At 40.3% G+C, this 13155-nt stretch overlaps 1 protein-coding gene across 11 annotated transcripts in view; it reads left to right on the top strand.

The window, feature by feature from the left end:
- dysf (dysferlin, limb girdle muscular dystrophy 2B (autosomal recessive)) overlaps positions 1 to 13155 on the top strand; it is a 111957-nt gene that overhangs the window by 58381 nt on the left and 40421 nt on the right. For all 11 annotated transcript variants that reach the window (XM_067579752.1, XM_067579747.1, XM_067579748.1 and 8 more), the window contains 2 exons: positions 3791 to 3956; positions 4048 to 4121. In XM_067579752.1, the coding sequence (XP_067435853.1) occupies positions 3791 to 3956; positions 4048 to 4121 (240 nt within the window). The remainder of the gene's footprint in view (positions 1 to 3790; positions 3957 to 4047; positions 4122 to 13155) is intronic.

Below are 13155 nucleotides of genomic sequence, written 5' to 3'. Positions count from 1 at the left end.
AAAGATTTTATGGCTAAAATGTGTAATTCAGCACATTTCAGCCTTCGCGCTGACGAAGGAAAAATAAAACCGCTTTGCCGAGGCTTTTAAAATTAACAAGGGTGTTCAGCGCTGACATGTTTCACGATGCCATTAGCTCGCCCAGGAGGAGCGGCCGGGTGAACCTTGTTGAATAGTCTTGAAATTCCAAGTTTAGGAAGTTGATATACGCTAGTTTCTGGCCCAATTTGGCTGCAGTAGTGATTCTCTTTTAAATTTTTTGGTGCCGTTACCAGTTCTCACTGTGTTACTGGCAACATTTGGCATCTTTACTTGTACTGCAGTTTGAACCACAGGGAGCGACGATTAAGACTGCAGTTTTATGTGGCACCCAAAAGGCTAAAGCTGTCGAAACTCTTTCAAGAAGGAATAGATCAAACCTTACTCATGCAAACTAGTTACCGCAACAACAGCTGCTTTCTTCTGTTGCTTTTATGCAGCTACAGTGTTGTTTATTTGCTTCATTGTTACAGCTAATAAACAATCAGGCATTCGGCATTCCTCTTAACTAGTTAATCATTTTGTGGTCAGGGATCATCACCGGTTAAAAATGTATCCCAGAATCATTTGCTGACATGGCTGTTCTGGATTCTGGGAATCAGATCTATTGAGGTTTTCAGCTGTCAACTCACCACTTAATTAATCAATAAGTTATAGGTGATAGTCATAGTCAACAAGTCTGATTCATAATGATTCATCTCTGCAGCACTGTGTGTCAGCAGAGATCTGCAGAGGCCAGAGGAACATTTCTGATAAATCTTTCCATTGGAATAACGATTTGTGTCCTTAAATTACAAATTTACATGCTTATTATTATTATTTAATTCCCTTAATATCTAATCTCATCTTGAATAATTCCCTAATATTTCAATTTGTTTCTTGGCGTATTGCTGCCTTTCACAACACAGAGCGTAAGGAGCAAGTTAATACTTTGAGAAGAGAGTTCATTCCTTACTACTATCTATTTACAGAGCTTTCAACCACGTCTCACAGTGTAGTTTTTTATGTTTTAGCAATATAAAGACACAAATCTTTACTTAAGGGGTATAAATGGATGAATTCAAGGGAGTAAATAAGTACAATGAGTCCACAAACAAGTAATTTGAGGGAACAGTTTATCAGATATCCCCTACTTGTTGCTCCTTGAAGCTGCACAAGTGCCTCCCAGAAGACTTGAAGCTGCTTTTGATTATGACGAATCTAATCTACCGTTAACCTCAGCTTCACCGTTACCCTGTTAGTGGTTATGATACAGAAACATCTGCCCGAGCAAGGTCGTTTGTTTGTTATTCAGATCTAACGCCGTCCTCCGAGAATATATTTCCACTGAATTTACATCGGTGCCATCACATTCCACAAAAGTGTTTTTCTTATGAAAAGCTAAGCTGAAATATGGAAATGTTATGCACATTTTTTCCAAACAGCAGCTCCAGAATGGGCTGTTAGAGTTTTATGTTAATAATATTAAGGCCTGAAGTTGATCACCTCAGTGTTTTATTATGACAGCTTTAACTGGAGTATGGAAATGTTCACATATTTTTCCTTTAAATACAGATCCTTACTTTGGCTGCGGCAGTTTAATGCTAACAAGATTAAGGTCTTGTGTTGACCACCGCAGAAGTATGACAGCCTCAACTGGACTGTGGAAATATGCACATATTTTTCCCTCAAATTCAGCTCCTGAACCAGGTCCAAGCATTTAATGTTAACAATATTAAGGTCTTAAGTTGAATGAGTAAGTGTTTTCATATGCCACGGGGGCATAAGAAAATGTCATGTGCATAGTTTCCTTAAATACAGCTCTTTGAAGGGTCTAACCACCTAATGTTAGCTCTAAGTTTATTGTGTGAGTTTAGCATCATCAGCTCTACTTAAGCCTTTTTTAAAGCCAGAGAGGTCAAATGGATTACAACTCTTTTTCTTCCTTGAGCCCGCCTGGCTACAAGAGAGTATTAAAGGGATATTGTCTTTAAATGTTGCTGCTGTAAAAATCTTGAAAAGTTTAAAATTGAGGCCGGTTGCATGAGTTCAAGCAACAGCAGCAGCTTTGAAATCGACTCCAGCAGTTTGTCTCTCGAGCTTGTCGTGCGTTTTTTTTTTTTTTTTTGCAACATCAGCTGCATCTCAGCTCTCTGTAAAAAAAAAAAAAACCCAGAAAAGGTTAAGTGAAGTCAAGCTGATCACATTAATGTCTTGTTATGACAGCGCCGAGGGATTCTTGAAAACCCCCAATCCACATAAAGATGCCGCATGAGCTTCTTCTGCTGACGCTTAACGTATATTATCAGCAGCGACCGAGAGATTTCAAGTGATGGTCTGCTTGTGTTCTGAAGCCGGTCGCCGCTCACACACGAGCTGAGATGTAGGAAATATAAGATGTGCAACTTGATTGGCAGTTACTGGGATTGAAAATGACAGATTGAACTCTCTGTAGCACTGAGCTTCAGAGGAGCTGTGCAAGTTTTCCTTCTCGTCAAAATAATCAAAGTCAGAAAAACATGCCGTTCACAAATCCTGCTCATTACTAATAATGATGATGATTGGAGGATGATTATTGCAGTGCTAGTCAAGAAGTTTCATGTAGATTTGAGGGAAGCGTGTCATATCACATCTTCCACTTAGTTCAAGGTCTTCTTGATTCCTCCTCTGGATTATTGTACGTCTGTCCCTCGTGTTGCTTTCTCTCACTGAGGCCTTGTTGCACACGTGCAGCATCTGAGCGATTATTGTCTGGTTTATGGCTGCTCATTTGTGGCCACATCTTGTTGTATTTCCAACATGGCGCACACATGGATCCTTTGAATCCTTTTAACGTTGGCGATGATAATGGAGGGTATAGCTACTTATTACTTGTGACCACTTGGAGTAATTGTCAGCAAATGATCTTTGAAAGAGACGTCATTAACAAACGCACAGACGTTGTGCTAAAGTTTGTAAATGTAATTCATTGTTCATTTAAATACAAGTTTTCATGGGGCTGATGATGCTAATCTCACACTATGAACTTTTCCACCTTTCCTCACTTACTGTATGTGTTGCTTAGCTTTGTCAATTTAAATATTTATTTCAAAATAAAACGATAAAACCTAATATAAAAGGGGCTGTTGGATGGAAGGATGCCATGAGTTAAACACAACATTTGTGATGAAGTTTGAAAAAGAAGTTAAACTGCATAAATATATTGCTGGATTTGTAAAATACTTGCATATATTTCATGCTACTGAGGTGCAGCTTGGCACTGGCATTTATTTTGAAAAGCAATAATTCTAATTGTCAAGTGTAACACAAGTCATGGTGACGTTTGATGACAGTCATTAGTTTCATGGTGCCTTCTTTCTAAAATTATCACAGGATGGAAAAGAACAGACTGAGCCATGTTGTCATTTAAAGTAAATGTTGATCTTCATGGTTTCACTTTTATATGTAAACATTTATTTAAAATACTGAACTCAGATTTCAAAATAAAGCGACGTTTGCGCTCTGATTCCCCGCACGAAGATTAAATCTCTACGTCATTTCTTCCTTTAGATGGGAGGGGTCAGCAAAGGTGTAACGGTGCCCTGATTGGATGGTCACCAAGCCGTGACCAATCAACTTCAGACAGTCAGCAGCCATAGCCAATCAGCATCAGGCAGGCAGGTGGCATAACCAATTAGAGTCAGGGAGCCCAGAGCAGCCGTAGGTCATAGCTTGTGGTGTCTTTTTCTGTCCCGTTTCTTTCTTTTTAATAGTCTTTCTTTCCTCTCCACAGAGACTTCCCTGTGAGGAGCTCTACATGCCGCCCATCGTAATCAAAGTCATCGACAACCGTCAGTTCGGCAGGAAGCCGGTGGTCGGTCAGTGCACCATCCGGTCGCTGGAGGATTTCCGGTGCAACCCGGAGGAGGAACGAGTGGAGGAGGTGGAGGAAGGGAGAGGTACGACACGGAGAGATGGGTTGATCTGTAGCGAACAGGCAGACTAATAATTAATATTAAAAACATCTCTCTGTTGTGTGTGTTTGTTTAGGTGAAATGCCCCACTTCGTTAGCGGAGACGTTCTGATTGACATCGATGATCGGGAGCTGCTCATACCTGAACAGGTAAAACCATCCTGTCAGTTAGCTGGTTTAATAATTACCATAAATGAAGAAAAATACTGTCTTTACACTGAATGTGACTTTTCTTATGTCCCCTGAAAAGCCTAAAACCAACAGTGTATTGGTCCGTCTCTCAGCACTCTCTGACTTTACTTCCCTCTCAGTCCTGAACCCACTGAAGATGTAAAGCTCTTAAAAAAGTTCACAAATTTGGTTTTATTTAACAAAAAGGCTGAGTAATATTTTAAAACAGCAGGGCACTGTAGTTTTTAGCAAACAGTACTTGAATAGGAGTGAATAGCACATATGGTAGGGACTATTTTCAGTGGCGGATTAATACACATTTGCTGTGCTTGTGAGTATTTCTGGCAGCAGGACAGTGTATGTGAGATTGATCGGTGTATGTGGGATTGAGTGTTTATGGTAATAAATTGAGATGGAGCTCTATGGCACAGAGGAACAAGATATATCAGGCTTTTGATAAACACAATACTTGTTAGTATAATCTATCACTTAAAAGAAAATCTATTTTATAGGTAGAAAAAGGGTATAAGGCACAAACTGAACTAAAAGCTTCCAGAGTTTATAGTAAAACTGAGCAAATTTATTGAACTTTTAGCTCCTTTTTGGAAAAGTTCTGGCAGACACATAAAAGCCTCACTGTGATGCGTTTTTAATTTGAAGCAGCAGCAGAAGGAAATGTTCAGTAACACTGTTCTAATTTGTCCGTAGCGACTGGTGAACAGGGAGGCTTCTGTCAATGAGATAAAATTACAAACACTTACACAAGTGGAGTACATGCATGAACTGTTTTCCTGTGAATTACTTGTTAATCACAGGAATGGGGGGACTCCACCACCAAGAACGAAAACCTTCTATACAAAGAGATAATTCCTGAATGTAAATATTTTGAATTGCAGAAAACATGTTAAATGTGACTAGTATCAAAAATTGGGTTTGAAATAATAAAAACCTCTATGATAATCACTTTAATCTGGAAGTGTGCGCTACCTGAAAGACAAAGATCAGGGCAAGAAAGACCCTTTCAGTTTAAGTGTTACATACATGGAGGTTGTTTAGTTTAGTAGTGGTTTGATTTAAATAGACATCAGATGATATAATAGTTCTAAATAAATTGGATTAATTATGCAGGGAGGTGCCACACTGAAGCATATGTTTCAGATTTGTTCAATTAATGCATTAGTGAAGTATTACGAGGAGTTGTCAGTGTGAATAATGCAAGATTTCTGTGCAGAGAAAGAGAAACCAAACAATCAAAGATCCTCTGAAAGACAGGAAACATTGAACTGTCACAGGTATCATGTTTAGTGAGTGAATCAAACTATTAGATTCACAAAAAGATGCTCTTGTTTGTATTCGCTTAGTAAAAGAAACGTTAAATCTGCAGCTGAACTTTTGTTCTCCAGTTGTTCTTCATTCCAGCTGCATCTACTGTAAATGTCTTAATAACGACTGATCCGTACACATGTATGATGAATCTGTGTGTGTGTGTGTCATGATGTTTCTGCTGTTTAACACTGTTTAACTGTGTACGTACATGCTTTTTTTTTGCATGTGGCGTGTAAAGACCAATAAGTGTAAAAGGTCAAGTATGGAGCAGACATCTTTCCACAGGGAACATCTGGGTGTGTGTGTGTGTGTGTGTGTGTTATGGCTGGACTGATTAAAAGGGGAGTCTAAATGTGTGTGTGTGTGTGTGTGTTTCTGTGTGTGTGTATTTAGTGGTACCAGCAGCATAAATAAACATGTTCTGACATGATGACATGGCAACCGTGTCTGTGGTCGGTGGTTGCCGCGGTGACCACGAGACCCACGCTTGTCACCAATCATTAACATTCTCTCTCCCTCTTGTCTCTTTTTTCTCCAACTTTCAAACATTTAGTTTTCTCCAGCTCTTTCTTTCTTTTCTTTCACTCCAACTTTCAACATTTCTGTCTTTTTCTTTTTGTTTTTCCTTCTTTCTTTCAGTCTCTGGTGGAGGACTGGTAGGTTTGGTAAAGGAGGAACATGGAAACTATTTTCCAGTCGACCTAATCCCTGTTCAAATTTCTCTAGTTTCACACACACACATGCACACACAATTTACATTTTTATCACACACACACACACACACACAGAAGAACACACAAACCCATAAAAAACACACGTGCAAAGATAACACAGACAACCACATATTCATGAGGACACATAAAGACATACATGAGTATTTCACTGTTTTCATACTAAACCCGAGTGAACTTTTAACTCCTCGTCACAGCTGTTCAAACTGCCTTTTTAGAGACATCAAACCTCAAAAAATTCATAATTTTTAGAGGTTTAATGATGTAAAAATATGTGATTTTTAACTACACAGTCATAAAAAAAAGAGCATTCATATCACCCGGCGCAGCTGTGTGACTCATTGGCGTGTTTAAATCATTTTCGGACGACAATAGAAGTGTACAGCACAGAAAAATAAGATACATGAAGCTTTGGATACACATTGTTGGTTTGGCTTTGCATATATTTGTCAACAGATTTCATGTGCAGAGCCAAATATAGAAAATCAGCAGTCATATCATATAAACTACTTGAATACCAAGCATATTGTTTACTGGACAGTCTCATGAGTTGCATTTTGTAAGGCGACTTCCAACCGAACACCAGTAAAAAAGTTTGAGTTTCAACTTTGCATAAAACAACAATCCTTTACACCAAAAACTATCAGTTACTCTCAAAACGGACAGAACGGAGAAGTCTGTAAACATACGAAACAACCTTAAAATCCCCCCTCACACACTGCTGCGGTCTATGAAATGGTTTCTTTGTTTGTATTAGTGAATAGAGGATTGTGTAGAATGAGGAGACAACATAATTCGGTCTTATTGGTTTGGCAGACTACATGAGGCTGTCATATGCGCTCTTTTAGAGGGGTCAGATATAAATATTGCAGCCCTATAAATACTAAATATACACACAGACAGACCGCAGCTATCCTTGTGTAAGTCATGTTTGTGCTAATGTGTCGGGAGTGAAAGGTGGAGAGAGAAAAAAAAAAAGGAAATGAAAGAGATGAACTGAGAGATAATAACAGAAAGTTGATGTTCTTTCCTCTTTTAGGAGGTTTAACTTGATCTCAAAGGATCATGATTGTGGGTTTTCACACAATCATCTACAATTCATTTACATCACAGCTGCAAATTTAAGAATATATACGACTTTATATTCGTCATCTACCTTCACTTCTTAACGGAAAACTTTTAACTTTCAGAGACTTGAAACTAGTCCATCACAGTGAACAGTGTTTGTTTTTCTATGTTTGGGCAAAGTTGCTATGAGTCCTGAAATTTCAGCCTGATGGATTTATGTTTTGCTGCCCAATGGGTCCAGTTTCCAGGTCTCTCTCTTAACAACAACTGTCCCTATTATTAGTAAAGAACATCAATATTGGACAAATCGGCAGAACTTTGGATTGCTTTCAATACCAACATTTTTAAAATAATTTTTTTTCCTACAGTATCGGCACATGGGAAGGTTAGTAAATGATCTGGAACATAAATACGGTTAAGGTATTGTTACGTCCCATTGGTGGACTAGGGGGGAAGTGGAGACACGGTAACACAGCAACCGCAACTGAAACAGTCAAAGGAGAAGAGTTAAAGAATATACAATTTATTAATAACTATCCACAGTATTTACTTTTACAGAAAGGTTATCAAAACATGGGGGAGGGCTGGACAAAGTCTTGGCTTAACTGCTCACCATCTCTGGAAACAAAAACCCAAACTAAAGGCCTAACAGAAAACCATTACAGTAGGGACACCAACCTGTTACCACCACCAGTTCTGCTGAATCCAAGATTACATTCAATACCAATTAGGTTAAGGTTCAGCAGCTACAACAACTGGTTTAACCCATAAGAACCCATGATGACACAGGTGTCACCAACCCTTTCAATGCTCTGGAAAATTCCTTATACAGCTTTATCCTTGAAGTGACATCTACTGAACATCCTGGTGCAGTCATGTGACAATGTGTGAATCTGTGTACCCATGACATCACTTCCAAAATGGCGGTGTGCCCGGTCTAGCTAATTTTAAAAAGCTTGTTTTTTGATTTCAACCCATTTAACAATTCTGATGCTTTAATAAGACGTCCTGTATTACATTTAACCTGTTCTGACCACATTTCTTGAACAAATTGATATAAAACAAGTTAGAGAAATATTGTTATGACATATATGTTACATTACAGATCTTTGACACTGAAAAAAAACCAGAAATGTGTTCCTTGTGGTCCATTTGGTCTGTTTTATATTCCCCATAATTTTCCTTTAAGGAGAAATGGGTCCGGGTTCTTATGGGTTAATTCCACCTACCAATACTGGTTGCCAGTTACACTGCAACCAACGGAGATTCAAAGTCCCAACCAAGAACCAGTCCAGCACATAACCCCCTCCTCAAAACAGCAATTTGTCATTTTTACACTGTGGTTTTTGTACCGATTAAACAAGCAAAATGTTTGTTTAGCTCAGTTTTAGCTTTAGACAGAGGCAAGCTAGCTGTTTCCCTTTGTTTCCAGTCTTTATGCTAGGCTAAGCTAACCGCTAAGCACATGGTAGTCTCATATTTACTCTACAGATGTGAGTGTGGTTATCAATCTTCTCATCTAACTCTCTCTAAGAAAGCAAATAAGCACACTCCCCCCCCCCCCCCCCCCCCCCCAAAACTATTCCTTCAACATAAACACATATAAATAAATTAAACTCTGCTATTTAATATTCATCCTGAACTGTAATTATGTAAAAACCAATGGCTGCCCTGGTAATAAATCAATAAAGACAGTGTGGCAGGTCTTTGGAAAATGTTCTGCAGTAGTGTTTAATTGTACAGGATTTGAAGTTAATTGGCTACAACGTGGAAAACCGCTGGACTGGCCCTTTAAGGTTGTTGGAGTAACGTTCAGAGACAGTGAATTTGCGGAGGACGGGTGATTTTTCAGGAAAGAATTCCAAGCTCGTGATGTCTGTCAACCTCCTCCGTTTTGAATAAAGGTTAAAACGATTCAAGACTTCTGTTCTGGATTCCTGCAGCTTGTCGTCTTTTCTTTTCTATCCTTCCCTTTCCTCCTCCTCCTCCTCCTCCTCCTCCTCCTCCTCACTTTTTCCTCTCTTCTGTCATCTGTTGTCATTCCTCCTTTTTTTTTCTTCTTCATCCTCTCTCACTTTCCTCGCCCATCCGTCTTCTCTCCTCATCTCCTTCTCCTCCCCCCACTTCCTCCTCCTCCTTTCTCCTCTGCTCTTTTCTTATTGTCTCTACTCCTTTTCTTTCTTGTCGTTTTCCTTTCCTCTTTTCTCCTCCTTTTCTCTCTTTCTTTCTCCTCCTCGTCTCGTCTCCTCTCTCCCTTTTTCTCTCTCCGTCGCCTCTCGTCCTCCTCATTCTCTCCTGTCCTCGTCCCCTTTTCTTCTCCTCTTCTCTCCTTGTCATATTGTCTCTCATCGCTTCTTCTTTTAGTCTCCTCCATCCATCCATCCTCCTTTCCCCACCTGTTTCCTCTCCTCCTCTTTCATCTCCTTGTTTCTTCTCTCCTCCTCTTCTTTTTCCGTGTTCTCTCTACTCCTTTTTGTCTCCCCTCCTCTCCTGTCTTATCTCTTTTAATCTCTCACCTCCTCTTGTTTCCTCTCCTCCTTTCTTGTCTCCACAATATCCTCCTCTTTTTTCCTTGTCTTCTCTCTTCCCCTCTCTTTTCTTAAACTCCTCACTTTTCTCTCCTCCATCTCCTTCTCTTTCCATCTCCTTCCTTCCCTCATTTCCTCTCCTTGTTTCCTCTCCTCTCTCTTCTCATTAAACACCTCCTTTTTCTCTCCTCTTGTCTTCTTATTTGGCCTCCTCTTTCCCCTTGTCATCCTCTTCTTATTCTCCTTTCCTTTCTTGCCTCCTCCTCTTCTCCTTCTCCTCAACTTTTGCCTCTCCATCTTCTCTCTTTTCCTTCTTTCCCCTCTCTTCTCCTCCTCTCATCCTTCTCCTCCCTCTGTCTCAGAAAAGTCTTCCTTCTTTCTCTCCTCCTCATCTCGTCTCCAACTCCTTTTTCCCTCCTCTCACCCCTCTCCCTTTCTCGTCATCCTCCTATCTCCTTCCCCTTCCCTCCTTCTGTCCTCCTCTCCACCTGTCTTCTCCCTTTTCTCAGTCTCTCATTGCGGTCCTCTTCTCTCATCTCTTTTTCACCCTTTTCTATTCGTTCTCTCCTCCTGATCCCTCTCTTCTTCTTCTCCTTCCATTTTTGCCCTCTCCTCCTCCTCCTCCTCCTCTTCTCCTCCGTCTCTCCTTTGTCTCAGTGAAATCTTCCTCCTGGTGATCACTGAAGGGGAAAATCTGACCCCGTCTCTCTGCTACTGTCGATGCTGCTACAAGACAGACGTGTGGTTTGTGTGTTGCATAAACAAACATGTTCAGTCTGGTCCTCGTTAGTCGTCTTCTGTCTCATTATTCTCACGGGAACGCTCCCTCCATCTTTACTCCTCCGTCCTCATCTCCTCCCTTCCTTTCCTTGCTGCCTTCCCTCAACTTTCCCTCTTTTCCTTTCACCTCCTTTCTTCCCTCCTTCTTAGATATGTCCTCCTTCCTTTTACTTCCTTTTACTTCCTTTTACTTCCTTTCTCATTCTTAACTTTTCCTTCCTTCCTTCCTCTTTCTGCTGTGCATCTCTCTTCATCCTTCCATCATGCTCCTTCTTTCTATTCTTTCTCCTTTCCTTTCCCTATCACTCTTTTCTTCCCTTTCCTTTTTTTTACTTCTTCCTCCTTCCATCTTTCCTTCTTCTTATTCTTCCTCACCTCACAACCGCTCAGCTCTTTCCTTCCTTCCTACCTTCTTTCCATCTTTCCTTCCTTTTGCCGCACAATTCCTTCTTTCGCTAATTGCTTTCTTCTTTCCTTCCATTCTCCTTCACGTCTTCCTCTCTTCCTTATTTTTACTCTTGCTGCCTTGCTCATCCGTCATCTCACTTTCCTTCCTCACACTCTTTTTTTGTCTGTAACTCTTTTCATCCCTCTTTAACTCCTTCCTTTTGTTTCTTTCTGTTTTCTCACACAGCACATTTGCCTCCTTATTCCTTAATTTTCATCATCCTTCCATATCACCCTTTTACTTGCACGACTCTGTATTTTACTTCTTCTTCCCATCCTTTTCCCCTGCTACAAACTCCTTCACTCATCTCCACTCTCTTTTCTTTCCTTCTTCGCTTCCTTCATTTCTTGCTTCTTTCCTTCCTCACGCTGCTTTTCTTTATCCGTCCGTCCTTTCTTCTTTCTTCCCATTCTCTCCTCTCTACCCAACTCCTTCCTTGTCTTCACTACTTGCTTCTTTTCCTGCACGATTCTCGACATCCTTCTTCCTTTATTCTTTCCTTCTAGTCTTTCTTCCTTGAACAACTCCCTTGCTTCCTCTTTTCCTTAATTTTTCTCTCAATTCAGCTCCTTCCTTTCATTCCCCTCTTCTTTCCTTCCTGTCTTCCTCTCTTGTTTTTCACCACTTTCCTTTTCCTGCTGAATTGTCTCAGTTTCACTGCTTGCTTTGTTTTTTCTATCAAATCTTCCTTCTTACGCAACTCAATTCCTTTCCTTCCTTCATCCCTTCCTTAACTTTTGTTTCTTCTATCATCTTCCTGCATTCCTCTCTTCCTCCTCCTCTACCTCTTTTCCATTCTTCTTTCCATCCCTCCCTTTTTCTTGCACTGCTTCCATCTCTTTTGTAATCTGTTTCTCTTCACTCCTTCCCTACTTTTATTCACCGTCTCCCTCCTTTCATCCCTCCGTTTTTGTCTTTTTTTTTTCTACATTTTTTTGGTTTTCCCTGAGCTGTCTCTGTTTATTTTTTCTTTTACTGTTTTTGTCTTATTTTTTTTCCTTCCTCCTCATCCCTCCATCCCGCCCTTTAATTCCATTTATCCCTTTAAATTCATTTTCTCATTCCTTCTTTTCTTCTCTATCTATCACGCTGACAGTTGTTTTAATGTGGTAGCTCATTAAAGGGCATCCTCGTATTACCCCCTCCTCTACTTCTCTTTCTCTCTTCATTGTTGTGGCTCATTAACCACTCATCCCCTCTGTGATCCTTCCATCATGTCTAAATCCTCTCTGTTCTTTCTCTTTTTCTTTTAATTTCTTCGTGTCGCTCTTTGTTATCCCTTAACCCACAGGCGCCACAATCATAGACACACACGCACGCATGCATTGCATAAACGTCACAGGGCCGTCTCGAATATACAGCTGTTACCTCGTACTTTTCTCCTCTTCTTTTGCACTGATGCGAAAACTCAATTGTCTCGCTGCGTTTGAAGGGGAGAAGCTTTACTTTAAATGTTTGGTGACATGGGAAGATTAAAAAAAGAAAAAGTGCAGCATGAGCTAACAGCTGTGTGTGATGAAACCGAGTCTGGTGTCGAAATTAATGCCCACACCCCTGAAACAAACATCCAATTAAAGCGCTTTGACATCAAAATAACTGTGTGTGGATACAATAACAGTGAGGTAAAGTTCTGCACGCCTGAAACGTTTGCAGATTTTCTTATATATAGACGTTGCAATTTGAAGAAGTGCAACATCTGGTCCCATCTTTGTCCTTTGGTCGTTCAGCCCACATGTGGACGCGTCCTCGTCCCACCCTTCCATGTCTTCTTCTTCTTCTTCTTCTTCTTCTTCTATTCCTCCATACGCTCAGCTGCTCCGTGACCTCATGTAAACACTTTGTCTTTTGGGCTCTGTCGCGGCCGATCAGCGTTAACTGAGCGCTGCTGTCCGCACCTCACGGAGCAGGGGGACCTCCCGAGGAAGCTAAATGTTTAAGTAAAAGTCATTTTTTCCTCCCTTACAAAACATTTTTGGACTAAAGGTTTTTGATTAATTGTCGCTGCTTGAGTGAACACATGATGATGACGAGATCCTGTGTGTTTGAGTCACTAATATGTCTGGTAACGTACCAAAATACAGTGTGTTTTGAGTGTATTTCTAACATTATACACCTACTTTTTGACTGATTAT

Source organism: Thunnus thynnus, chromosome 22 (genome assembly GCF_963924715.1).
Source record: "Thunnus thynnus chromosome 22, fThuThy2.1, whole genome shotgun sequence".
Lineage (NCBI taxonomy): Eukaryota > Metazoa > Chordata > Actinopteri > Scombriformes > Scombridae > Thunnus > Thunnus thynnus.
Note: the sequence above shows the minus strand (reverse complement) of the source record. Positions and strands in the feature narration are given on the sequence as shown.